Source organism: Odontesthes bonariensis, chromosome 21 (assembly GCF_027942865.1).
Source record: "Odontesthes bonariensis isolate fOdoBon6 chromosome 21, fOdoBon6.hap1, whole genome shotgun sequence".
In the NCBI taxonomy this organism is placed as follows: domain Eukaryota; kingdom Metazoa; phylum Chordata; class Actinopteri; order Atheriniformes; family Atherinopsidae; genus Odontesthes; species Odontesthes bonariensis.
Window position 1 is genome coordinate 7,922,276 of NC_134526.1, and position 27,356 is coordinate 7,949,631.

The window sequence follows — 27,356 nt, forward strand, 5'->3', positions numbered from 1 at the left end:
CTGTGAAGTAATCTTTGGAGTTTAGCTGATGTTAGCTAATTTACCATGTTATTTCACTCGGCAGCAACTTTATTGTAGGCTGTTTACGTCACTAAGGCTTGACAAGGTAACTCTGGTTCCTGATTGTAAATGTTTATTTAGAGAGAACGCTGCATTGAATTTGGCAAAGAATGAAGGGTGGTGCTCTCATAGATGTGAAATCATATTTGAAGGCAACAACTCTTCAAAAGCTTGCCAGCATGTTGGGTTACCTCCCCCCTCCAAGCCATAGATGTTGTATCAGGATCCAAAAAGTTCCCAAAGAGCCTATTTTGTGTTTTCTGGTCTTTCAGCCATTAAAAACAGCTGCCTGACTGGTTGCACCAACCAGAAGGAATGTGGAGTCTTATGCTCTGTTGCACACATCCTGAGGAATTTCTTTATTTTCTGTGTTCTTACAAGTCATACAAAACATCTCATATCACTTTAGTGAGCAAGCAAAGTGATTGAAATCATTAATTAGTAAGCTTTTAAAGTTCATATATATATATTTCATATATATATATATATATATGTCATGGCTTACCAAATAAAGAGTATCTACACTGTGCATTCTAGTTGAACTTGAATAAAAGTCAGGATTACGAGTGTTCTCCGCTGTTGCAGGGGCAGCCTCAGGGCAGGAACAGATTTTTAATGCAGACCTAACTTCATTTGCCTTCTTCATCATTGACAATGATCCATTAAAAGCTACATTAAGGTAATGAGTATCCAACTCTTCCTTTGTGGTTATTCAGTGTGAACATAAAAGCTAGATTGTTATGGGATGCGTTTGGTCTCAGGCAACCTTCTTGCAAAGTCACCAAACATGTCACCTCGCCTGACTCACAGTGATTTGAGTCTAAATGTGTTTCCTTGTTTGTCCTGAGGGTTTTTATTTTTCAGATTCCGGTTGATGTTGGGACAATCTGTGGCGGAGCTCATGGTGCGTTGATGACCTGTTGGTTGGGAATATTTTTTCTGGTTTGTGTAAATCCTGTTAGAATAGCGTGCAAATGGTGTCTGGTTGCTGGTGTCAGCGTGGTTCTAATCAGCTGTTGGCAGGCGGATGAGCCGGCGGTCTCTCCCCGCGGCGGCACCCTGGGTCGAAAGCCGGTTTGAAGTTTAATGATGCCAGCTGCCAGCTCCACCAGGCTGTGAGCGCTAATGAGCTGGCACTAGTGGCGGACCGGGCCACAGCAGCAGCACCTGGAAATGTAGCACACGTTTCAGAGGGGCGGGGCTCCATCGGGGCTGTTGAGGGGCCTTCTGGAGACCCAGGACAGCACAGAGAGGCCCGCATCTCTTTGAAGAGCGCCCCAATTTCCATATTTCATTACGTACTGCTGACTGACAAGGCCCTGCCAGATGTTCTATTTTCAGCTATTTAAATTTTGACCTGCTTTCCTACCATGGATGCAAAAGAAAGAAAAACAGCAGATTTCTTCAAAACACAGATGCCAAGAATGATGGGAAGTTGGATTTTGTGTGTCTGCTAGCTTTTGTTGCCACTCCTTGTGTCTTTCCATCTTAGTGAAGCCCTGATAGAACAATCACATGAATCACACTTTAACTTACACATCCTTTGGTACTACTGAAATAGTTTACAATCTACACTGAGGGTTTCACTTTCTTACTCAAGGACAAGACTCTGGCTGTTTCGGGGATCAAACCTGAGACCTTGTATTTATGAGACAATCTCTAACCATCCAGCCAGTCCAGCGCTGAATTGGCTTCAAAGTGAGTGATGCATGCTCTGGATCCCCACATAAAGCATGTTCACACTGCCTTTCTGTCCCTGAGATATCGGAGATGATTCATTCCTGTGGTATTCTGGTTGAATTGGCTCTTAAATTGCAGTATCCGTACTCAATCCCTCATGCAAAAATACATCGACAACCCTGACCTTTTTGAGCATTTGTTGCAAATGCACTTTGTCATCCTCAGTGAGCAGGCTCAAGGATCAATACGACTTTGTTGGAATAAAACTTCCTCAACAAACTCCCCGTCTGCCAGCAGTCCATGTAAATGTCTGCGCCCATGTCCGAGCTTCATGAACACGAGAAACTCCTGAGAATAACTCAGAGGAGGAATCAAAGGAAAAAGCAGAGGTGACACAGCAAGAACGAGTGGAGAACAGCTCCGAGTTGAACAACAAGCAAACATTTAGAGAAACCCTCTCTGCAAGAATCGAGAGAATGGGGCTCTCGCTCATTACTTAAAGCAGCTCACAACAGGGAAGGAAAGCCGTTTATTCACTCAGTAAAGTAGCTGCTGGAGTATCAGTCTGTGTCTGAGTCTGACTGAGGAAAAAACAGAGAGGGTGCAAAGGCAATATGAACACAGAGATAATAGTGGTTAAAAATTCATTGCCCAGACCCTTTGTATGTAAATACTGTAGATGAAGAAAGAGAATGGAATTATTTGCAAATCAAAGAACAAATACAACCTACCAAATATTCAGAAAAATGTGTATGAACATGCACACACACACGGCCATTTGGATGTTTGAACAATACCTTCTTCATCCAAGAATAACACACCATAAAAGATCTAAACATTTATTAGTAATTAGACATCAGTCACTGTAAAGAAAAAAGAATGTGAAGTGAAGTAAAGTGTTTCAAAAGAACTGGGACGCTGTGTTGCAAGAAACTTCTGGGGGGAAAATAATAAAACATCTTAATGAACACTGAAACTAATTATGTTAACTGTCAAACAGATTAGAACCATGATTGGGTCGTTAACGAGGTAAAGATAACCAGAGGTTCAACAAACAAGCAGAAAACTACATTTACAAATTGTGGAGTAATTTCGGAATAACGTTCCTCAAGATGAAATATGTATTACTTTCCCATCATCTACAGAACATAATATTATCAAAGGATTCAGAGAATCTGGGGACATCTCTAAGTAAAAGTCAGCACGTGATACCTGCAATCTTCAGGCCTTCAGGCAGCCCTGCTTTAAAAACGGACATGTTTCTGTCCTGGGAATCACTGCATGGGCTCAGGAACACTTCCAGAAATCATTGTCTGTGAACACAGATTCCACAAAGGCAGGTTAAAGCTCTGCATTCCTCTCCCAAAGGTTCAGCAGCTGGTCTCCTCAGTTCCCAGATGCTGACAGACGGTTGTTAGATGAGGAGGAGGAAATGCTACATGGTGCTAAATTTGACCCTGTCCCAAATATTTGGAAATGTGTTGCTGCCATCAAATTCAAGATGAGCTAATATTTTTCCTGAAACAATGCAATGCTTTGCTTTCAACATTTGATATTTTCTGCAAATCGTTGCATTATGTTTTCATTACTTTTTTGCACATGCAATCTTTCACAGAGTGGTGAATTCTTTGCCTCTAAAAGTCTCTTCCTCTTTTGGGTGCTCTCTTTGCACGCAGTTAAGTTACTGACATGTTGCAAATTAACCTAATTAACTGTTAAATGTTCCACTTCTCTCATCTTTTGATGCCTAAACCCGAATTCTTAACATTGATTTAATGAATGCATACTTTTCAAAGCGATTCTAATTTGTACCTTTTTTATTATTTCTCATCATAATATGGGGTTCAAATTATTGTCGATTCACTGCATTTTATCTGTTTGCATTTTACAGTGTCCCAACTTTTTGTTTTCAGGGTTTTACATCAACAAATATAAACAGCGAGTTTTCATGCAATATAATTTATCCAGTAAGGCAAAAGGTTTCAACCTGACTAAGTCTTTCTAGAAATATAAACAAGCAGGTCATCATGACATTTTATTCTTAAAATAGAGAAATAAACAAACACATTAATCAATTAATAGGCTTAAAATAACATCAGGCTAAATCTCCTGAAAAGAAGGTGAATCCATTTAACTCCTCTTAAGCTGCACCAATCAAACATGAGCTGCTGTGCTTAATACAAGCAAAGTTTATTATGACTAAAGAAAAATTGAATATTGTGGAGAGAAAAAGTAAGAAAGCTGAGAGTTATTCCTGGCACTGAGGGTTTCACATATGTTAAAAAGCAGCAATTTCACGAGTTAAATGTCATCTGTAAATCTGTATAATCCTTGTGGTTGAACTTCCCCGATCACAGAAACTGGTTTGAAATATCCTAATAAGAGATGCTTGAAGAAAGAGCATGAAGTGCTTTGCTGCTGCTCACAGAGTACCGTGCACTTGGTCTGAATGATATTCAAAGTAAACAATAAGAAAGTCATAACTGGTAAGTTTATTAAACATCCCTTATCTTGCACACGCTTTGAAACTCCCACAAGTACTAAGATGGCGTGTCGGTAAGGATCTGGACTCCACTCCCCCATGTTTTTTGACTGCCTGACCTGCGGCGTGACCTTTTGCAAACTATTTGCCACAGCAGCGCCCGCTCGGTGCCACGCTTCACATTATTCCTCCTCATTATTTGTTTTTCAGTGTTACTTTTGCAGAGTGGCACAAAAGGTCCACATTGAACAGAGGGGTCAGGGGTCAGGAGGAGGAGGGTAAATATGCGGGTCAGCTCGGCTCTGTGGTTGAGTTCAGATTCCTCAGAGATTTCCCTGCAATGAAGCCATTTGAACACTTAACCTTTCAGCTGTCTGTCAAAAGCTGACCCTGGGCGCTGATTCTGTTTTGGTGATTAGGAAAGCTACTCAGCTGGCAAAAATGGAACAAATTACATGGCTGAAATATCAGTCAACAAAACTATTATGAAGCATGGAGAAAATCAATTTCCTCTGCATGAGCCCGTATTTCTAAATGAAATGTTAATACATATCAAGGTGCTCCACAGAACTCCTTAACCTAATTCAGGGCTTGTAAAAATTATTGGCCATGTTTACTCTTGTATGAAATGTAATAAGCAGGCCTGGATGAGCTGGAGTTATTTGGTTTTATTGTGCGTAAAGTATTCCTTTCTGCTTTTGCAGTGATTTGTTGGCATCGGGATCACATGTGCGACACATGGCAGCACTGATTGAAACTATGACAAAAATCAGTCACATGCGTTTATTCTTTGGTAGCAAAGGTTCATTAAAAATTCATTAATACAAAATGTAGGCAAGGCAAGTTAATTTGTAGAGCACAATGCGTACACAAGGCAATTCAAAGTGCTTTACAGCTTCATCAAATCACAAGAAGGCAAATAAAATCATTCCATAAAACACAAAAATAATCATTAATTAATTAAATTAAAAGCAAAGAGTGCAGGTAAAACACTTTCAGGTGTCATATGCACAGCTAAATAGAACTGTTTTCAGACTGGATTTAAACATTGTCAGAGTTGGGGCCTGTCTCACATCTTCTGGAAGACTGTTCCAGATTTTAGGGGCATCAAACTGAAACGCAGCCTCAGCTTGTTTAGTCCTGACTCTGGGCACCAGCAGGAGACCCCTCCCTGAGGTTCTCAGAGCCCCAGCTGGTTCATATGGCTCTAACATGGCAGAGATGTACTTTGGCGCTTGACCATGAAGAGACTTGTACCCGAGCAGAGCTGTTTTAAAGTCTATTCTCTGAGCGACAGGAAGCCAGTGCAGAGACCTGAGCACTGGACTAATATGGCCGTATTTCCTGGTTCTGGTCAGGACTCGAGCAGCAGCGTTCTGGATGTACTGCAGCTGTCTTACAGCCCGTTTAGAGAGCCCAGTGAGCAGGCCGTTACAGCAGTCTAACCTGCTGGAGACAAATGCATGGATCAGTCTTTCTAAGTCTGGTTTAGACACTATTCCTCTGATTCTGCCAATGTTTTTTAGATGGTAAAAAGCTGCTGATGTTACTGATTTAATGTGGCTGTTAAGTCCAATATTACCCCGAGATTTCTAACCCGATTATTAGGTTTTAGAGAGTCTTAAGGTGACTGATAACACTTTCTCTTTGTTTGTGGTAATAATGTAAATATTAGAAAAATGACAGTAAACTTAAGAAAAATGTGTAATTTGGCCATAGCTGGTCGACTCATACACTAAGAAAGCAAATCTTTGCGTCAGCAGGATTTTAAATACAGAAAAAGCTTTTCCTGACGTGTTATTTTACCATCTCCCCTGTGATTAAGTCACTGGTGTTAACTATCCCGACTATAACTATCATTTTGCTTCCATTATCCCGAAAATCAATGGTTATTAAAACCAGACAATAAAGCCATCTTTGTTCAAGAAACTATCTGAGCTGATTGAAGTAACTGGTGGGCAGGTGCTGGGTGCTCAGTCAACACACTGTTCAAATGTTTCAAAATGAAACACCGTTGCATGCTGTGCCAGAAGTTCATTTCCATTTCCCAAGGCACGAAAACAGCAGTGATCAAGAGAGGCGAGCGTGTGGAACACTCGACCTGTGGAGAGGGTGGGTGAAGATTCAGACGTGGCTTTCTATTTAAATACGAAGGTCTCCTTGACATTTTCTACACTGCAGTCGCTGCTCATCCTTGTCGCTTCTCTCCAAGCTGCAGACGGAACAGCGTAACCCGGTGACATTTACAAACTCATCTGACTGAGAGCGATGGCATTCTATAAGGAGAAACACCTCTAAACGTCCCACCGCAAAGTTGTGTGGACTGCGCCCGCTGCGTGTGCCATACGAACATACTGCTTCGCAGAAAGAAAGCCTTTAAAGAGCACGACTGCAGCATTTTGTGACAGATTGGACACACGTGCAGCAATGAGCAGCTGTTAGGCCTTCTGAGATGAACAGGGTGATATTTCTGGACAGCCGCAGCTGCCACCAGAGGGAGCCCGCTGTTCAGACGGGGTCCCGGGTAGCAGCGTAGCACAGCGTGTTGCACATATTTCACCAGGCGCTCGGTTAAGGCAGGGCAAAGGTGAAATGTAGTGAAAGCGAAACAGAAATAGAAACGGCACAGCATGACACAACTATAAACAGAGCATGCAGGGTGGTCTGCGAAGTGATGCAATAAGTATGTGTAGTATGCTCATAAAAGCAGCACCGCAAATCAAAAGAAGTTAGCGCAAAACAAAGTAAGAAATGGAAAAATAAGAACTAAAACATTATTTTCTCTGTATGGAGGAGAGGACTCCTTTACTTTATTGTCAAACAGTGAAAAACCAATGGGATGCAATGAAGAAAATTAAATATATGTGCGGATTTAGCCTCTGCGTCCTCTTAGGTCCCTGAAGGAAAGGACATCCCAATGGAGCTGGTTTGTGCGGAACAACTCATTGTTGTGTTTTTAAGTCCAGCAGATGTGATCTTTAGAAATCAGGACCATTCTTCTTCAGCTTGCTGTAGTCCATGTTCACTGTATAGAACTGAAAATACACAGCAGTTTTAACTCAAGTACAAGCAGACATAAACTGTATTTAGTTGGTTCACCTGCAGTTCACTTTAAAGGAAAAGGCACAGAATAATATATATTAAACGAAAGCATTATATGTGCATTCATTTAGCGAATACTTTTGGATATGGCTCCCTTTCTTCTCTTCAAAAACATTTTCAATCAGGCTCAAGTAGTTAATGACTATTAGATTTGTTAAGACTGGTCAGCGTTAACTCGATTATGCACTTTGATTAATCCAGCTGAAAGACTTATCCAGGGATCTGCAGCACCTCTGGCAAAGATCCATACACTGAGCACAGAGTAAAAACCACAGAGAGCCCGTGGTTTTAGAGTGCAAAACAGCACAATTAGTAGGACTTCCAGGGGCGTGATTAAACATACCTTGTACTGATCAGTTGGGGCAAGTTTGTTCCAGGGCTCAGGGTTATTTTTGCGATCCCAACTACAGGGAGGAAAATAAGGATTAATAAAGAGGCAGCTTGACATAGACGCTCGAAGGCAAGTCCAAGTGCGGACAGGATTAAAGCCAATATATACTTTCCTTTTCCAACTAATTGGCTGGAAATTAGTGTTTTGCTTAATACAAATATTGGCTCATCCACTGACTGAGCGTTACAGAGGTCAACAACAACTTCAACAGGCCGCCATGTGCATGCGTGATGAATAGAAAGTTATAAAAAGTGTGGAAGGCAGCTAATCTCCTCCAACCACGGTCTGGATTCTATTGCAATCTACAAAAGATCCTTGTGGACATGTGGAAAGCAGGTATTGCCTCTTACTCGCGAGGTCAACTGGATACTTGTTAACTTTTTTGCAGTCTTGAGCCACAACTAAAGACTTACGAGACATCTGGATTTCTCAAGCCCAGACGAGCCAGGTACATCATAGACATGGCTGCTCCTCCACCGATGAAGAAGAAAAGAGGGATCAACTGTAGGAGAGAGAAATAGGGGATGTCATTACCTTAAAAGGTGAACTGTGACAGCAAAACAGGGTTACATCTCACCAGTGATACTACTGACAAGACTAAAACCAGTTAAACTGATCCTTGTTAACCAAAACCTGAGATCATCTACCCTTGAAACCTTTATCTGTCTTATGTTGCCATGGGCCCGTTCACAACAACTTTTGTCTCATCTACTGTTTACTGTTAGTAACAACTTCTTCACTCCATCAACTGTTAAAACAAACTAACTTTTATAAATACATACTGAAGCTACTTGCTAACACTAACTACCAGCTAACTAGTTAGCTATTTAGTAGCAGCCATTTACAGCAAAGCAGACATCCGCCTTCATTAATAATCAACTAGTCTTTTATGAGATGTCGTGACCTTATTTGACTCCAGAACATCAACAGACCCACGTGTCTTAAATATATATATGCTTTAATTAACAACTTCAAGCATCATCTGTCGCATCTGTTTTTGTGGTTACCAAAGTCAGTGAGGTCAAACGACTAGCTCTCTGATGCTAACACCGCTAACTAGTCAAGCTAAGCTAAGTTAGCCACAAAAATTCTTAAGCGATCCATTTTCGGTAAAAAAGGAGGATTTTATAGAGAATAGTATCGATCTCTACTCACAGCTGGATGGCTTCGAAGTTGTTTGCGGACTGTTGAAAGCATATCCATGTCTGTACAGGCTGATTTATCCCAATTTGTACCAAAATAAACGGATTACCTTCAGATTTGCCAAAACGGTACGCAATTTAATCTGCAAGATTGAAGCGGAAGAAAGGCCAAAGCGGTGTACGTAGAATGCCGCGAATAATGCCTGACGGACATTTTTTATCAAAACGTGTTCTTATTAACAATGTGAATGTCGTGTACATCGTTCTTTAAATTATATAAGTTATAAATATCACGTAAATTCGTATTGTTGAATGAAAAGCTCTAATTTGGCTTCAGACTTAATTTTCAGTCAGCATTTTACTCTGGCAAATATGTGGCAAATCGCCATTTTTTTTTTAGGCTGAAACAAATCCATACACCAAAGATGACCAGACATTCATGTCTTCATCGAGTGTATATATTCAATTCTAAACACTGGCAATCTGCAACGCCTGTATCTAATCTTCTTTTACACACTGTAAATTTGATTAAACTCATCATTAAATCGTTTTACAGCATTAACTCGTGGGATTCAGTGAGCTTTATTCAAATATTTAAAGTTGGATCATAAATAGGGTTGCCAACCGTCCCTTGGAAAAACTAGAATCACTAATCATGGACAGATGACATGATGGAGATGCAGATAGCAAACTGGCTCCGTCTCATATCTGCAGGGTTTATGGGTCATATAAGGTGGCTGGATCTGAAAGGGACAGTAGGGGTCGCTGTCGCCTTCATCCAGGCGGATAAAATGAAAAGACAAAGCGAATCATTTAGCTATAATACATTCAATAACAGGGCCTCACATTCATACGTTTGGTGTGTTGTTTTTTCATTTAAAAATTCAATTTTTTTCAGGTGCATTTCCAAAAGAAATTGGTTAGCACATCTAAACATGATCATTTTTAGGGAGCCGATGGATGGCTTCTCAAATACTGTCAAATCTACATGTTTCAATATGTAGGATGATTAAACAAAAGAAAAATTCACCCGCTTCCCCTTCTGTGTACAACTACACTCACTGTAGGAGTCAAGGATTCAGCTTCTGGTCACAGTTAGCATTAAAACTGACATTAGCCAGTGACCACTTAAGATGAGGGTTTGCTAATGATACAAAGCATCTAAGCAAGAGTAAAAACAACTGAGACAGAAAGAAAATCACAATGGATTACAAGAACGGCCCTTTTTATGACAAGTTATTCTAAACTTGTAGAAAATAAAAGTAGAAAGAATTAAATTGGAATATTGGACATAAGAAGCTCCAGACAACCGTTTGAATGTTTTAAAGTACATAACTGGAGAACTGAGAAATAAACCATGAGATAATTACACATATTCATTAATTTGTAAAACATTTGGTGTTAAATTCAGAGGTCGATGCTGGAAATGTATTTCTTCGGCTTTGTTTGGTTCAGAATACATCCAAGTCAAATAATAGTCTAAATACAGGTTTCTTTTCCACTTAGGTATTTCATTCAGTCCCAATTCCTCCACAAGAGCAAGGTAGTTTGTGGTTGTATGTTCCTCACTCGCCACAGCTGACTCTGGACTTGATCCCATGCACAACAGGTCTCCTCAGTATATCAACAGGACATGAGCTGGAGTTGCAAACTACAACCACTCTCTTTTAAATACAGTTAAATATCTGACCATACATTGACAAATGATAGGCACATACAGTTCATCTGTACAGGATGTCTTCTGTAAATACGATACTTTCTATAGAAGTATTTCCGCTTGATCTGCAATGTTTCTCTACTGCTGCAGGTGTTTTAGTGCGTTGTCTTCTTGGGGGATTTGCCAAATTTAGCATCCATTCCAAGACCTAAAGTGAGAAATCCAAAGATAAAAAATAATGAGCGAAGGGAAGCCGCTGTGACTGTACAGAGATCATTTCCCTCCACAAATCTAACCAAGGGCATTTATAAAGTAATCATTAAAAACCTTAAATTCATGAGCATTCTATCATCTCTGGGTTAGAGTTATATGTATTGATTTCACAGATATTTTCACTGTATGTGGAAAGTATTTCTATGCTGGATTGGATTGGGAAAAAAAAAACAACATAAATGGAGTTTTTTGCAAGAAAATGTGGGATCTCACAGTAAAGGCAGGTGGGAGAGAACACGAAGCTGACAAGAAATCCACAGAGGACAACAAAGAGCTGAACTAAAATTCACTCTCACCGAGGAACACCAGGACGGTGCCAGCCCACTGCATCGTGCTCATGACGTTGCCAAATAAAATAACAGAACCCAGAATGGTGAAGAACTTCCTTGTGGTGGTGACGATGGAGCAGGTCAGAGGCCCGAAGTACACCACCGTCATGAAGATGAAGGTCTGCCAAAAGAGGAAAATACTGTGACTTCAGGGAACAGAGCACTGCAATGGCCACATCAGTACCTCCCTGTTCGTTTACCCACCTGTCCTAAAGCACTGGTCAGTCCAAACAGGAAAATATTGTAGAAGATGTGGGGGTGGCGCTCGGCAAAACGCAGGAACTCCCACACTTCTCCTGTCCACAGCACAGCTGAGGGTAGAGAGCGAGATAGGGTCAGTGTTATTTAAACAAAGAGAGAAAACAGCTCCGTCACTGATTATATCGCATTTCTGTGTAAAGTGCTGAAGGGAAATCAAATCTGGGTTCATAAAGTAGGCGCATGGCACCACCAAGTGGTTTAACTGAACAACAACAGTTAGAGGAGGGGGTGTGAGGCAGAGAAACATATTAAATGTCTTTGGATCAAAGCTGAAGTCAGGCGCTTCATGACAGAACAAAGATTATATCTGCTTATGTGCACATTTCACAGACCAAAACCAAAGGCATTTTAACACAGACTGCAGGCACAATGCTAAAGAAAACTCTTCTTTCCTCAACCTTAGAAAAACATCACAAGAACAGGGTTGAAGGAGACTTTGTATTGACTTGGAAAAAAAGAAAAAGAAAAGATCTGCACGTTCACTGGTCTTCCAGTTGAAGAGTGAAAACTACAACTGTCCCAAAGACTGATAACAGGAAGTCCTGAATCTGTTGTTCTCATGCACTCCACATAAACAAGGACAACCTGTTCAAGATACATTTTCATTAGGAAGGTCATTCATTTAAAACACTAAAAAAAAAAGGGGGGGGGGGGGGCTACAGAAATAAAGTATTCTGTAATATATTTATAAAAGAATTTCTCATCTTCATGTCAATCCATCACTTTAAATGTTGCAGCTGCAAGCGGATGTAGCATCCCTTCCCGTCCCCTCAGGATAGACCAGTACAGCTCATGCTGAAGTGAGATAACTCTTAAGCATTGAATTAACATTCCTGAGCATTCTTTTCTTTGACAAATCCTCCTAAATAAAAATGGACCGTTCAAGCACACCATAAATGTAGCGAAGCAAACATTCAGAAAGAATGGAAACCGAGCCAGAGATAGCATGTCGCGCTTGTTAGTTTGTTTTAAGAGAAACAGCCCCACAGCATTGATTTCTACCTTTTGATCCTCACATTACAGCCCATCAGTGCCTCACCTTAGAGAGCCCAACGTTATTACTGTTTGTTTTATGTGTCTTACTCTTCAACGTTTTATAGTAATCTCCTCGTGGAACCATGGGCTTTGAAGTGCAGAATTTCTTATCTATAAAGATAACACTCGACGCTTTGCCTTGACTGAATAAATTAGTTTTGCCTTCCGAGAAATTGTGCTCACATTTTCTGCTCAAATGCAGCCGTTATTGGTTTTGTTTTAACGTGAAAATTGCCTTGAAGGACAGCGTCGATCCAGCTGCTCTTTCAAAGGTTTGTGTAAGGATTCAAAGTGTCAATAAAAATCTGTACAATTCAAATGACATGGCCCCACACCCACAGCGGTGGCATGATTCAGCTGTTGGGACTAAAACATAAAGGGAATATAAAGGGTTCAGGGGAAAAGCAGCTGATGGAAAACAGTATGACAACATTAAAGGAGAACAAAGAATTACTTGATTTGGATCCTTAAATGTAAATTTGACTTTTCTTTCATAAACAAAAAGGCCTAATTAAAGTTTTGCTTTACTTTTAATAAAGAAACATATATTAAGTACATTTAATGAACCAGCATTTTTGTTTTGTTCTGCAATATTTTAGCAGAACTGAAACACTCGGAGGTGAATTTGCTTTATTGGCTCCACTCTGGAAAACTGGAAGAAAAACCAGTCCAACTGATACACATTTGGTCGGAATCGAACCCTCAGTGGCACATTTTCTGTTTGGTGCGAGTTTGGCGAAGAGCACGACTGCCTCACCTAGTCCCAGCACCAGAGTGGACCACATGTTGATGTTCAGCATCATGTGGTTGGCGCCCGTCTGGAAGCGAGCCCTCATGTGGTCCTGGGCCACGCCAGTTAAGCCGTCCAGTGTCAGAGACACCAACTATGACACAACAAAACACGCACACACACATATGACATGAGGCAAATATCATAGAGAGGTCAGGTGGCGTGCTTCCATTCCATAGTACGATTTGCCCCATTTTTTTCGTTTTCCACTGCATGAAGCTGATACCAGTCGATACTTAATACTTCCTCAGGGGCAGCCGTGTGCCAAATGGAAGGCTGGTGGTTTGATTCCCGGCTCACAGAGACTTAAAAGTGTTCTTCAGCAGGGATCTGAATCCTCCGATGCCTCCGACAGTGTGTGAATGTGTGTGAATGTGTGCGACAGAGAAAAAAACTGCACTGCCTGTTACACCGTATAGACTACGTGTAAATTGGTAAATGAGGCTTGTGGCCCAAAAGTGCTTTGAATAGTAAAACTAAACTAGAAAAGTGCTCCATGGGTGAAGATCATTTACCATCGACAACTGATTGGTCAGAGACAATCACGCGAGGGCATGAATTCCTCTCTGTAGCAGCACACATACCGACACACTTCCTGGTCCCATTAAGTTCTTTTAAGGTTCGGCAAACAATTTAGAGCGTGAATCCCAAATATCTCATCTGTGAACATGGATTATTACCGGAGCCGATCTCTGTCGCGCTCAGTTATTCCCAAAAGATATTCTAAGCTTTCTGTACGAAGAGTTTGTCCCAAAGTCAGCCTAATAACCACTTTATACTCCTCACAAACGCACACATGCACGGCAGGGTTGTGTCTTGACGTGTGTCAGCATGGAAGAGCTGTGCCATATTACGGAACGAAAAGACGCCAATACTGACCAAAACCAACAGAATGAGACACAGACAGATTTTACTCACCAACAAAATCTCTCCAAAGCCAAAAATATGGTCCTCTGCCACAGCTGAGCTCTTGTTGGGTTTATAGAGGAACAGAGCGACACCGCTGACGATCAGCAACACACACAGGTACTTAGCCAGAGGGTACTTCTTGCGAAGTATTGTCACACCGAGGATCATCACTGCAACAAAGCACAAACAACAGTGAGATACATGGATTTTACTTGTACATGCCGCCCTGAATGTGCCATCTGACCTTCAACCCTGAGAGTGAAACATATGGACTGGCGACAGAGTGTATCTGCACTGAAAGTGTAATGAGATAAAGCTGGGAGGGGTGAGACGAAACTCTCAGACATACTGTGAACTGACACAAAGGCTCTCAACCCCATGTTCTTGGGTCATTTAACTCATCAAAACACTGCATTATGCCTGTCCTCTGCAACCAACTTCTACCTATTTTTACAGAGATGTACAAGAGTGAGCTTCATTGTTGCTTAAGTGTTTGCGATTTCAGTGTCCTTTTGGATGAGTAAGCATGGATCACATGACCACAAATATTCAGGCGCATCCATACAAAAATGATCGTCATTACATGCCACCATCTAATCAATGTGGGGAGTGGCTTGAACTCTAATTATAGCATTCTGTATGTGATAACATAAAGAACCTCGAAGAAGAAAGTAAGTAGAAAGCAGAACACAAGCTAAAACTGACAATTATCGCATTTACCTGGTATTGGCTTGCAGGATTTCCCCAACACCTATCACAACAAAAACACTGCTTTAGGATACATGTGCACCAAACTCTGAAGAGACACACATTCACATCAGTCAAAAATATATAATCTCAACTGTATAACTTCGGTCCATTTAAAAAGGGGACGACTCACCTGTGTGGGGTAGTTGACATACTCAAGGGCAGAGTTACTGGACACCATGGCCCCGAGATAAGACAGGGAACACAGGCCATAGAGCCAGCTCTTGGTGAGATCTGGTTTGGAGCCCTCAAAAAACTGGATTACTGAATACAAAGAGGAACATTAAAGCGTCAACATGCCACAGTTTAAAAGTTAAAATATTCAAAACTCAATCGAGTGTTGCCTGGCAGGTTTTCAATACTCACAGAGCCAAGCAAACATTGCATTTATGATGCACTGGATGAAGACCAGAGTCCGGGCGAACGTGAACTTCTCCTGACCATAATTACCCCGAGTGCTGCAAAAAGAGTCAGAGAAACAAGACTGAGACAAGAAACCAGAGCAGCCTTTATCCACCTCTTGGCAGGAGCACAGATTGTGAAAAGGCCACTTAGAAAGTGGAGGACATATCCTTGCAGCTGTCTTGCTCCTCGTCAGAGTGCAACTGTTATCAACAGCTTAACAAGGAGAACAAAACTGCAATGCCAAAGCTGTTCAGTAACAATATGTAATACCAAATATACAGTGAGGTTTGTAAGAAACCTGCTTTAAGACATACACCAGTCGGGTCATCGTTTGAAACCAGATATGATCCCCCTTCCTCAGTGATACATACCATCTGTGTCATGGCTCAGGCTATGGCGACATAGCTGCTCCTACTTTATTATTTCTTAAGAAATACTCATATATACTGTGTCTGTTCATCTCTTTGTTAGTTACACTTTAAGGACACATTTAATAATGTTAAATGCATCATGTTCTTCTCCTCTATGCCAGATTTAAACTTTGTGTGGAGGACAGAGAACTTGTATCAGGGTTTATGATTCATATAACTAATTATTGGTTACTTACATGGTCTCTTGTAGTATTCCGTAATAAAAATAACACACAAAAACTCCAAGGAAGCAAACGATAAACCGTATCCGCATACTGTCCCACAGCGAGGCGGGCTTCCCTGCTCCTTTTGCCGAAGCCATGCCGTCGCCTACCAGCCCGGTTATGTTAACCGACACCGCTCCGCTGCTCCCCGCGCCTCTCACACTGACGTCCCGCTCCACTATAACCGATGTCACGAGCACGGAGAGGGCGCTCGCGTTATCCGGTTAGCTGTGGATCTTCCGGGCGTTGGATATTTTTGTTGTTATACGCACTGTTGTGTGCAAGTATTCACCAAAGCTTGCAAACGCTGTCTGGGATTGTCAAAAGAAGGAAAAACTGTAAAAAAAAAAAAAATCACGCCATTGTTGCCATTATTTGTATTAACCGACTGACTGTGGAGTCAAAACAGCCCCTTCCCACCTGGGTAATGGAGAAGATGTAATAAAAGGTGAATGCAGCTAGGGATTTCTTAAAGTAATTAAAACCTATATTTAGAGGAAAAAAAATTGGTGCGTCAGAAAAAAACAAGGACCCCGGTGGGGCTACTAGCTAAGCCCGAACATTTATAGTTACTTTTATAATGTAAATATTTATCCTAAACACACGATTAACACGATTTGATAGACTACTAATAAAAATATTTGAGACTTGTACATTTTAATTGCAACAAATATTTTTAATTTCCATGTTGTTTCTTGTGGAAACTGCAGACAGCTATTTCGAAATATGAGGTCCTTCATTAAAAATGTCGCGTCTCTTTTTGTCGTCCTCGGATGTGGATTAAGTTTATTGGTCCATGTAAGGCAGAAGGGAGTCGCTAAGAGCCAATCACGAAGCAGAGCTGGGTGAACAGGGCGGTGCTTAGGTTTATAAACCGTAAATCCACGTTTCAAAGGCAGCTGCAACAACAATGATATTTTAACTCAATATTGAAGAAATGTCATGTTATGATTTTCAAGATCTACTTTCGACTTAAAATAAACATTAAAAATACAGTTGTGAATACTTCTGGGCAAGGATAAAGCAAAAAGCTTACAACATATTTTCATTGGAAGTGAAGGAATAAATTGAATTAATAAAATTCACTACTAACCGAAAAGCTGTTAAAAACTCTATTAGATAACTGAGTATTTTAATTCAACAACTTGAATATGACTGTTTTGTTTTCCCCAGAGTGAAGCAATATGCATATTGTTATATTGTTTAAAGGTCCTTTTTCAATTCGTATTCCAAGTGTCTCTTTTTCTCTACAAATTTTTTGTTTTCCTTTTTTTCCCGTGATCTGTTCATGATACCATTTCTTATGTATCCTTTTTGTTGTAAATAAAAAAAAAGACAATGACATTCAATGAGGAAGGAATTTGGATGCCAAGAAGAAATGCCTAAAAAAATCCAAGTATGTAAATCTGCTCATAATCATTCATGTAGGTCATGTTTTTAATCAATGCTGCATTGAAACATGCTGACGAACCTGGTGTTTTATGCATTTTAATATTAACTCAAACAATTCTCATTCAACACTTTGTGACCGGAACTGCTCGGTCTAAAATAAACAAGCTCAGATTGAGAAAATCCCAACTGGAGTGACCACAATAAAAAGTTAACAAAGCATTTTGGTTGTAACAGTGCCTGTTGTAGGTATGTAAAGCTAATAAAACTTCCATTACAGCTCATAAGCAACCCAAGTATAAACCGAGACACAAGTCAATTTCTTCAGAGAACGGTTAACAATAACTCCTTTCAGACATACAAAAATAAAAATCTTCCAAGAAATATCTGTAGAAAAGCAGGACATCAAAACTAGAGGCCAAAAATGTTTCTTAGCAAACTACAGATTGAAGAAACAAACCCTGTACTTTGTCTTCCATCTGTTATGCTTCTATAAATCAAGTTGAATGTTGATCTAAGGTCAAACAATACTCTGGGATGATACTGATTGATAGTTCAAAACAGTCAAAAGGTAACACTTGCTTCAACATGTGTTCTAAGTGCTCTGCTTTTTGACTCACTTACTTTGACGTAAACATTGAAAAAACTTCCCTGATAGACTGCAGTCTTTGAACATCTGACAAAAACAATATTCTGTTTTATCAAAAAATAAAAAATGTCAAAAACATTTTTCAAACTTTTCCAAAACTTTAGTCCGCAGTCTAATTTATGGGGGAACACAAGGTCAAAGTAAGTGCTGATGAGGTAAAAATCAGCGGAATCACACCATCCTGCAATTAGAAAGAATCAGTAAACCAGCCAGATTTTAGGCCACAGTTATTCTAGAGTACGACGACAAATGCTTACAGTCACAGTCTGTTATGATCACAGTGATCATGGCATGAAGTGATGAGGCACCCTTCATTGTTACGCTGCATATAAAACACATCCAGGTTCTGCAGGTCCTGGCAGTGCAATGTGGTTCAGTCCTGAGAAACCTCGTCGATATCCACCTACTGCATGCCCAGGTGCCTGGTAGGAGAGGCCTCACCGGAGCAGCCAGTGACGGGGGACACCGACAGGCCGCGGAAGAGGAGGTCCATGGAGGGCAGCAGAGGTTTCAGAAGACTGACAGGACAGAAAGCAGAGCCTCCGTGAGGAGTAAAGTTGACTTTATTCGGGTCCGGGCAAGATGGCAGGAGAAGATACTCATCTTGACAAGCAGACCTAGGGGTAAAGAAATTGGAGGAGTATTTAGAAAGCCCCCAGGATTCTGCATCATCCAGGATCCGAAAAGCAACAACCTTATCTGTAACAATTTCTCTGTCCAGTGAAATGTGAGAATAAAAAAAAAGGGCTTATAGTCAGCCAATACTAATTTAAATTTATGAAACCCTAGATTATAAAAAATTGTTTTGGCGCAACAGTTTCAAGTGCAAGACATTCAAGGTCAGAATAGAAAACAAACAATTCTTCATATCTGAAACACTGGAACCATTAAAAGAAAAGACAAATCATTTTGAATCAATATTGCAGATAAATCTTAAGCCTGTTGTATTTTAACAATAATATGCACCCAAGTTGGTAAATCTGAAATTTGAAATGAAGTAATGACCTAAAGTCACAGTTACAAAGGAAAAGAAAGTAATTTAAGTAATATATTCACACATTAAGTCATCTTTCTCATACTATGCCATTGTTGTTTTGTCTTTTCTGACACACAGTTTGCACTGTTGGTACTTTTCAGTGTTTCATTATCAAACTATATCTAAAAAGACTTGAATAACAATATAATGACGTGTTTGATGCATCTATCTATTGATTGATTTATATATCCATCAATTTATCTCTTAATTTCATGTACATTTTCATTCGGTGCCATAATAAATCACTCAAAATGATTTAAACATCACCGTCAAAGTGGAGGGAGCTCACACACAGCAACATATATTTGCATTAGTATAAGTAGGACAACTGAATTACACTATAATTACGCCTGAAAAAGATATTTTAGTTTGTACAACCTGAAGATCTGCAGATTTATTATACTTCATGCATGAATGCAAAACGCCCTACAGTCCTGGTTAACCAGGTCATAAATCTTAAAATGGCTACTTACATTGCTTCCTCACATACTCGAACTCGCTCACAGCCTTCCGGCGGCTCACGCTGAAAGGAGTAGGTTTTGTTGGGACGAGGAGAAGAGGAGGAAGGTTGCAGCTGAGGAGGATCCAGTGCAAATGAAGGGAGCAATGTTGATGGAGGGCACAAGGTCTCACGGTCCACAGGTTCTGCTCAGAGTAAGACATGTCCTCACTTTTACTGATAACCCCAGAACTTAAACAAACCACTGACTACACAAAGATTTTTTTTACAGTTGAAGAGAATCGCAAAAAGACTTAGAGCTGTCTAACCTGGCTCTGCCATGGAGCAGGGCGACTGTGAGGGAGACAGAAGTGATGCATTCAGTTGACAAGGTGAACCTGAAGGTGATAGGAGCGATGGATCAAGAGGGCACGGGGACTGAGAAGGAGAGAGGAGGGAAGGATCCAGAGGCCCCGGCGACGGCTCACTCTGAGAGCCACTGCTGCATCTCTGAACGGGGACGGGAGCCCTGTGGCCGTCTGGGATATCCAAAATCTGGATTATGTAGGGAGAAACATGTAAAAAATGTTGCTAAAAAAGGCTTGAAATGATAAGGGTAATTTTTTTATTCAATTTGTATACAATTATAATTAAAACAAATTTAAAAAAATCAGGAAAAGAAATTACACAAAGATTTCTAGGCTGATATCAAATAGAAATTAATCTTTTATTATTGCAATTTCCACCAATTTCAATCCAGCTGCTGAGATATTCAGTTATTTACAATTCAGTCACATGTTTTTAGGCTCATGGAAGTTTCGACGTGTGTCTTTGTATCAAAACAGTCATTAAAACTGATAAAACATTCATTATAGAATATCTAAAATCTTAAACTCTTAATGAGACATTTTATGACAAAGGCAGTTATATTTGAAAATGTTTGTTTATAGTTTAATAATCTTGCAGCCACAGTTGTAGCTCAGTGACCTCACCCCATGCTGATCATCTGGTTTCTCAGACACAAACACTTCCTCCAGCTCCAAGCTGAGGCCTTCAACGCTCCGCCGTAGCCGCGGGGCGAGTCTGTTCAGTGGCATCAGCGGCGTCGTCTGTGGAAACACAAGTGAAATACAGTCACACTTAGAGGGCGTCTCTGTCTTATTATGTCTTTTTCACATCTGCAAATTTGTGTTATTATGTCAATGTGTGTTTGATTTAAACAGCATGAAATGCTGGTTTCAAATCGTCTTTCAGGGACTGGACTGCAGTAATAAAGGAGCGCTGATGACAACCTGTGCTAAGAAAAGAACCAGTTTTTTATATCCCTGTTACTATGTTGCTCCTAGTCTGCTTGCTGAGGACAGAGTGGTACTGGTAACAACTGTTCTATGTGTTTTTAATTGACACATAATTAAGGGGGAAGGATCAGTGGGCTACCTGAGTGATGCCTGCTGCATGACCTGCTGGCAGGGCGTTGTGAGAGAGCTCATCTCCTGCCGAGGGAGGTGCGTGCCGGGAGCGTTTTTGCAACTGGTGCCTCAGCTTGGCCACCTGAGGGCAGCGTGGAGGTAAAAATTATTTAGGAGTCAGAATGATTCATTCTGAAAAAGGGGAAGGTTACTAGCTTTGCCCTCAGGGGCTGTTAATATGTTATGCTATCAGTGGGAGACTGGGTGTGAGTTTGGGTGAAGAACAGAGCAACTGGTTATTTGATTGTTCTGTGTAGAGATATAGTACTTGCCTCCCTCAGGTGCTCTGCACTGCCCCAAGATGCTGAGCGCTTGTGTCCACCAACACTTCTCCTACCCCGAGTCTCCTCTGCCCAGGAACTTGGAGTCTTTGAAAACATAAATCACAGTGTGGTGAACAGGACAGCAGGGTCGACCGTTACGAGGCACTTACTTACGAGACTTTTTTTGCTGAGCCAGCACTACTGCTTGGGGGGGCGACACAGAAGCTGATCACCACAGCTGTCTTGCACACCTGCCCCACAAGAGCTGTACAGAGGAAGGCAACAAGAAACCACTCTGAGCTGCAAAACAGCCCCACTTCCACGCACACACACACCCACCAGGCAACATTCAAACCGCACCAGCGTAAAGACTATAAATACAAATTCAACACTTCACTGCGCTTACAAACACAAGTACAAAAAACATGTTATTCACAAGGTCACATACTGTAGAGGAAAAACAGCCAAACAACCAACAAGCAGACTTCCCGGTGCTCCTCCTGTTTTGTCAGTCACCATAACTTCATATTTTCACAGCTACTTCCATACCGATTTCTTCACGTTGACTCTCGATCTTCTACCCGCAGGAGCCTGGCTGATCGCTGCCCGCTGGTTGTGAGCAGGCGACTGGCCACTCATGATCAGCAGGTGGATTCGAGTTTGAGTTAACCAGCAGGATCAGATACTCGAAAGCTCTGGTACCTCCACAGTCTGAGTCAACTGCTTCCCACACAACTTGAACCATTCAGCGGTGTCCATTCTATTCATACGCCTGCCTCAGCTAGTGATATCCACAGTCATGTAGCTCTCACTACCTGCAGCATGATCACATTGTGGCTTTCCGTTCCACGAAATACAACCTCATCTTAAGCTATAGGCTTCATAACTCTATAGAAATGTTACTGTTTTCCATAACTGCCTTCAGGGAAATAACAGGCAATCTTCTGCTCAGTCGACTCAAATGTCCAATGCCTGGCTAAATAAGTCAGAGTGAAGCGTGAGTCAGTCATACAGTGACACTGATATAGAGTTACAACTACCAACCCCCCCACCCTTCATCATCCAAAACCAACCCCACCCTCTCCAAAACATGAGCAGGGGGATCATGGGACACAAACCTATAAAAAGACTGAGCGACAGCAGCGTAATTGGTCTGCATGATGAATGTTTCCAGCTTGGACAACTCATCAGTGTTTCTTTAAATCTTGTTTGCAGCAGGAACAGGGCTTCAGCTCATATCATCTTTCATTCATCTGTCAGTTTAAATTGTAATTAATCGAATACATTAGTGAAACGTTTCAACGTAGTAACACATAAAGGTTTAATAGAAGAGAGAGAGACCGCTTGTTTTGATCCAGAAATGACATAAAACTCATAAGAAACAAAAAAGAAAGAAAGAAAGTGAATAGAACAGCTAATTCCTCACAGTTAAGAAGTTGGAAGCAGAGGACCTTTGCCACACTAGTGATTTGGATCAATGGACTGAGTGGGTCAGCTGGTCCACACATAACTGGGACAAGACTATAATACCTTATTCTCAGACTTTTTTTCCTTTTGTCTTTCTATAAAATAAAAGTTTGTTCACCAATCTTACAATCTGATCCCCAGCCCCTTCACATGTGGAAATGTCTTAAGTAAGACATTGAACCCTAAGCTGCTCCCGACAGCAGGCGAGCCGCTTGCATGGCAGTTACACTGCCACCAGTGTGTTAGTGTGTGCGTGCGTGTGTGTGTGTGTGTGTGTGTGTGTGTGTGTGTGTGTGTGTGTGTGTAAATGGGTGAATGGGAAACATATGTATAGTGCTCAGTAAAACCTAGCTAAGGTTACGGTTAAGGCCCTATATGAGTGCAGAACGTCTATTATTCATCACTAAAGCTGCTCCAGACATTTATGTCCAGAATGAATTTGAATCACTTTGGCGATTTGCTGAGGCAATGCAACTCTCATCAAACCATGAGTTTTGTGCTAATTAACAAACTGCTAAACTGATGATGAACATCAGCATGTTGGCATGCTGGCGTTAGCATTTCGTTCAAACTCATGATGATGAAGTATGTCTTAGGGCCTGGTTAAATGGAAACGTTTTTCACTATAACCGATATTTTTGCTTATCGTTTGGCTGTCGCGGCCATATGGAGCCGGCGTTCTGGGTACACCAAAACGATATTTTTGGAGAATGGGGGGGGGGGGGGGTGGGGGGTGGCTTACAGCGCACATAGAGGTGTGGCGTGTGTGCTGCATCGTTTTCAGCAAGCGTGGCGTTGCCATGAGGACCTGATAATTTTACAGAAGCTTTCCTGTGTGGTCGCAATAATTTTCGTATTCGGTTTAAAAAAAAAAGAAAACTTGTTTCATTTTCGTGTAGCTGTAAGCTCCTGTGAACAACCACTTCACTGCCTTCCACAGTTATGTTGTTCCTGCTTATTTTCCATTGATTCTTTAATTGATTTATCAACTAACTGCTAAAGTGATCCTAATAATAATCTATGTAGACATACCAATCAACTTTAGTAGTATTTCAACATTAGGATGGAAAAAGTGCAGCAGTATGCCTGATAACGAATGAAGTTGCAGCAAGAAAGCAATTATATCTGACATAATGCAGAGGAACTTTGGCAGAAGGAGGTGGTTTGGTGGTGTGCATGTGAGAGTGTGCTTGAGGAGAGTGCTGGGGGATGGGGTGTCTGTATAATGAGGTCAGGAGGGGTCTGTTCCTCACAAAGGAGGCAAAGGGGGTTCGTGCGGGTTTAAACTGTGTCAGGAGCGAACACGAAGCTGTGGAGCTTGGTGATGTTACTCTGGGCTTTGTGCACTAGTTTGGGGCAGATACAGTCGAGGGGGGGGCAGAACAGCAGAGTTTAAAGAAGAACAAAAACGACTATTTCCAGTTGGCTGCTTTCTACCCGCCGCGTCAAACTGGAACTACCAGACACCTGCAGAGCCAACATCAGATATCTTGTCTGCTATAGAAATACTTCACATACATGAGAGGCAGAGCTGAGAAACATTGAGATTCAAACCTGTGGGATTTTTTCTTCTGTGCAACATGAAGCAACAGGTTTTATGGGACATTAGTTCTTGCACCAGCAGTAGCACTGGTGTTATACAGCTGATTACAGTAATAACACAGAAGTTTCATCACTCATTTGAGTTTCTCTGTGTATTGGTATTTACCTGCGTGGCTTTGTCATTGACACAGATAACCGCAGTGCCCTCTGCCTCTTTGGGCCACTGTCCCTGCAGATAGGGTCCAACGATTGTGTCCAAAGAAAGAGTTCGGCGGATTGTGGGTTTTGGTGGGCGAGCCGTGGTTTTGTCTGCTTTAAAAAACAGAAATAATACACATTAAATGAATGGAAATGTTGAAATGTTAGCCTTCAGTCAGCGTATGCTAAAACTGTTTCCATAAAAAGCAATGACCTCCCGGCTGCGTAATTACGTTCAGCCCGTAGTAACACAGCATGTTACATGTAAGTGTAAATAACTCCCTTGATGAGGCTCAACAGTATTTTAACACCAGTGGTAGTTGTTCACAACATTGCTCCAAGGCTCCCTCCTCTCGATAACTGAGCACTGCATTCGAGCTGTGCGAGTATGTGTATTTGTACAAGTTGGCAGCTCTTTGTGCTTCTGGCAGGTGTGGATCATGCCTTTGACCTGGAGCAAAGCCAGCTACACAACACTGGAAATACTCACCACAGGCAACTTGCTTATTTGCCACCGACCTGAGAGCACACCCGCAGTATACCATCATCAGTCAGAGTTGCAGGGCAGACAGGGCGTATAAATAACATGCAGATGTGATTTGCATGGATACAGTTCACGAACAAGCACAAAGAGAAACAAAGAGGCTTTTAAAGGTGCCACTGTGTTAGCATCAAGCATGCCACAGAAATCCTGCAGGTCAGAGTGCAAAGGGGCAGCTGAGTGTCCAAATAACATCCTGAGAAGAGTGTTTCGTTTCAGGGTTAGCAGCCTTCACTGCTGACTTAACTCTCTCGTAATGTGTTAGAATTGTATTTTTTTACACCACAAACCAAGTGAAAAAGATGTTGGATAGATTAGATCTTTGCTGTTACTTTTTCAGCAACTGATCAAGAGCTCTAAGTAACAAAATCACTCTGCAAATTGATAAAAGAAAAGATAGATCATAAAAAAAAAATCTAAAAAAATCAACCCCCACGTTTTGTCTGACCAACTGTCCACAATGTATGAGTTCACTGTCTGTCAGTCATTTATCATCATGATCTGGCTCAATTTGCTAAAAGGACCTCATAAAAAGAACACATATTTCATGAACATCAACACACAAACCCTTTGTGTTGTGTTTTCTGAGGAAAACAATGATGAAAGAGTGCCATAAAACTACATTTTCAGCTTTGAACCACGTGAAAGTTAATGCAGCTCCTCCAGCGTGTGTATTTACCCGTCTTGACCTCTCTGCAGAGAAGAGCAGAGCCCCTCTGGAGCTGGTATGGGACCGTGGCTCTGAGGGGCTGCAGGCTGGGGTTGCTGCACCCCCGGGGCGCTCCTCCACTCCTGCCCGACATCCCCCACTCCGCTCCCACAGCCGAAGTGCGCTTGTGAAAACACACAGCTTTGCTTTGCTCCCCGTCGTTCACTGCAGCTCTGCACGGCACAGGCTTCCCCTCAGACCACATTCACTTCAACCAAAGCGATGATCCAAGAACGTGATCGGGCCTCTTGATGTACAAACTGCTTGAGCTTTCGTTTGTAATGATCACCATCGTTTTTCTTCTTTTAAAACTTACTTTTGAGTGGAAAAAGACAGTGACGAGTTCAGTGGACTTTTCACTTTAACACATCACCACAAATCGGGCATCATCTCGTCCTCTTGGAGAAAAGGACACTCACAGAGACTGTGCGCTCCTTTCGCATAATGCTGCTGGTTTCCCCTCAATGCAAAGTGACAACACAAACAGCTCAACCTGTACAACTTTCTCGTGTAGCCTACATTTCTAAGACAGGCTGATCTGGTTGGTTGTTGCAGAATATTACTGAGCGCTTATTGGTCATGGCATCCATCTGTCTCCGAAAAGGAAAGCCCCCCCCACTAAAATAAAAAAAAAAAAACTTTAAGTTCCCACCCACTTTGTTGAGATTTCTTTTTTTTTTTTCAACTTTGCGGGGCATGGGCCAACTCTCCCCTCCTCCTTTTAAAATCAATGTCCAAACCCTGGATCCATTCGCAGAGTTTATGTGTGGCTACGTGCGTGCGTGTGTGGTCTCTCAGAGTTTGATTCAGGGACAGCTAAAGAGTGCCTGCAGGGGCTCAAGACGTCCGGGACAGTGTTTATAAATGCCTTTTAATTTCCCTCAAGGAGCATCAGAGTGAACTCCAATGCAACAGAATAAATTAATTCAAATTTAGGGACGAACATTTTTGCATTTTTCTCAAGTCAGGTGTGGTTTTTGTTCTGTCCACATGTCTTCAAACAATGATATTTGTTGGACTGATCATCGTCACAAAACAAGTCCTTTGACTTGTGCAGAAATATGATGCAAATCCATTCATATATAAAGTAAATGCACTGCAGATTTAAAACGCACTGTGCACCATATATATACACAGCAGCCTCTTAAATCAGACCACAAATTAAGCTTTGTGAATATTCCCAGTTTGATGAGTAAATTACTTAAGACCACTTTATTCTTATGAAGCTCCATAGCTTAATATATATTTACATGCTGCCTTTTGATTTATAAGAAGCTTAGGACTCAGAAACATCCATATAACTCATGCTACTTCAGATGTTCTGGCAGCACAACAGAACCACAGAGAGCTTGCTGGGGGGCCTCATGTTACCATCACCCTTATGCCTGCTGATGAGGCTCTCCACTGTGTACCAGATTGATATTCTGAATAGGTTTACCCGGTTGCAGCATCATGAGAAATGGCACCATGAACACTTTTTCATCAGATCACATGTGTAGATATTTGATCATCTCGGTGAGTCACAGACTTTTTGGTGGCTCAAATCAAGCTTCTTCATACTGGCTGTTGCTCTTGAAGTGCTGGAGGGATGTGGTGAAAAGAAATGTGGCCAAGAAAGCAAAAGAGAAACAAGTCAGGTCTCCCCTATGTGATGGTAGCTGCTCAGCAGCAAGTAGAGAATACTCTGTCTGAATCAGCAGCATTAAAAGTTAAGGAAAAACCCTTATTTTGTTTCTGTTATATTAATTACCTTTGTA

The 27,356-nt window shown here is 41.4% G+C and overlaps 3 protein-coding genes across 3 annotated transcripts; all 3 read right to left on the reverse strand.

Annotated features, from left to right (window-relative positions):
- Positions 1-6,996: 6,996 nt before the first annotated feature.
- On the reverse strand, positions 6,997-9,029 carry ndufa4a (NDUFA4 mitochondrial complex associated a). The gene is made up of 4 exons (XM_075453451.1): positions 8,871-9,029; positions 8,129-8,217; positions 7,668-7,728; positions 6,997-7,257 (listed from the first exon to the last, which is right to left on the reverse strand). Exons 1-4 carry the CDS (start codon positions 8,916-8,918, stop codon positions 7,201-7,203), a joined length of 255 nt encoding a protein of 84 aa, XP_075309566.1. The 5' UTR covers positions 8,919-9,029; the 3' UTR covers positions 6,997-7,200.
- Positions 9,030-10,065: 1,036 nt separating this feature from the next.
- slc35b1 (solute carrier family 35 member B1) lies at positions 10,066-16,417 on the reverse strand. The gene is made up of 9 exons (XM_075454425.1): positions 15,871-16,417; positions 15,225-15,316; positions 14,992-15,122; positions 14,832-14,862; positions 14,121-14,281; positions 13,170-13,296; positions 11,321-11,427; positions 11,084-11,237; positions 10,066-10,722 (listed from the first exon to the last, which is right to left on the reverse strand). The coding sequence occupies exons 1-9, from the start codon at positions 15,993-15,995 to the stop codon at positions 10,670-10,672; spliced, it is 981 nt and encodes a 326-aa protein (XP_075310540.1). The 5' UTR covers positions 15,996-16,417; the 3' UTR covers positions 10,066-10,669.
- Positions 16,418-17,371: 954 nt separating this feature from the next.
- Positions 17,372-26,085, reverse strand: fam117aa (family with sequence similarity 117 member Aa). The gene is given in 9 exon segments (XM_075454560.1): positions 17,372-18,368; positions 18,371-18,552; positions 19,445-19,616; positions 19,740-19,965; positions 20,403-20,519; positions 20,848-20,961; positions 21,152-21,247; positions 24,318-24,463; positions 25,570-26,085. Coding segments are annotated over 9 exon segments (1,404 nt in total). The 5' UTR covers positions 25,805-26,085; the 3' UTR covers positions 17,372-18,252.
- Positions 26,086-27,356: the final 1,271 nt, after the last annotated feature.

Excerpts from the sequence above, each read along its gene's own strand:
- ndufa4a (XM_075453451.1), bottom strand. The coding sequence starts at position 8,918 with ATGGATATGCTTTCAACAGTCCGCAAACAACTTCGAAGCCATCCAGCT. Across the intron at positions 8,218-8,870 it reads AACTTCGAAGCCATCCAGCT|TTGATCCCTCTTTTCTTCTT; the intron begins GTGAGTAGAGAT and ends TCTCTCCTACAG. Across the intron at positions 7,258-7,667 it reads CCCCAACTGATCAGTACAAG|TTCTATACAGTGAACATGGA; the intron begins GTATGTTTAATC and ends GTGTATTTTCAG.
- slc35b1 (XM_075454425.1), bottom strand. The coding sequence starts at position 15,995 with ATGGCTTCGGCAAAAGGAGCAGGGAAGCCCGCCTCGCTGTGGGACAGT. Across the intron at positions 14,282-14,831 it reads ATCCTGCAAGCCAATACCAG|TGATGATCCTCGGTGTGACA; the intron begins GTAAATGCGATA and ends GCTTTGTTGCAG. Across the intron at positions 10,723-11,083 it reads CACCGTCCTGGTGTTCCTCG|GTCTTGGAATGGATGCTAAA; the intron begins GTGAGAGTGAAT and ends TTCTCACTTTAG.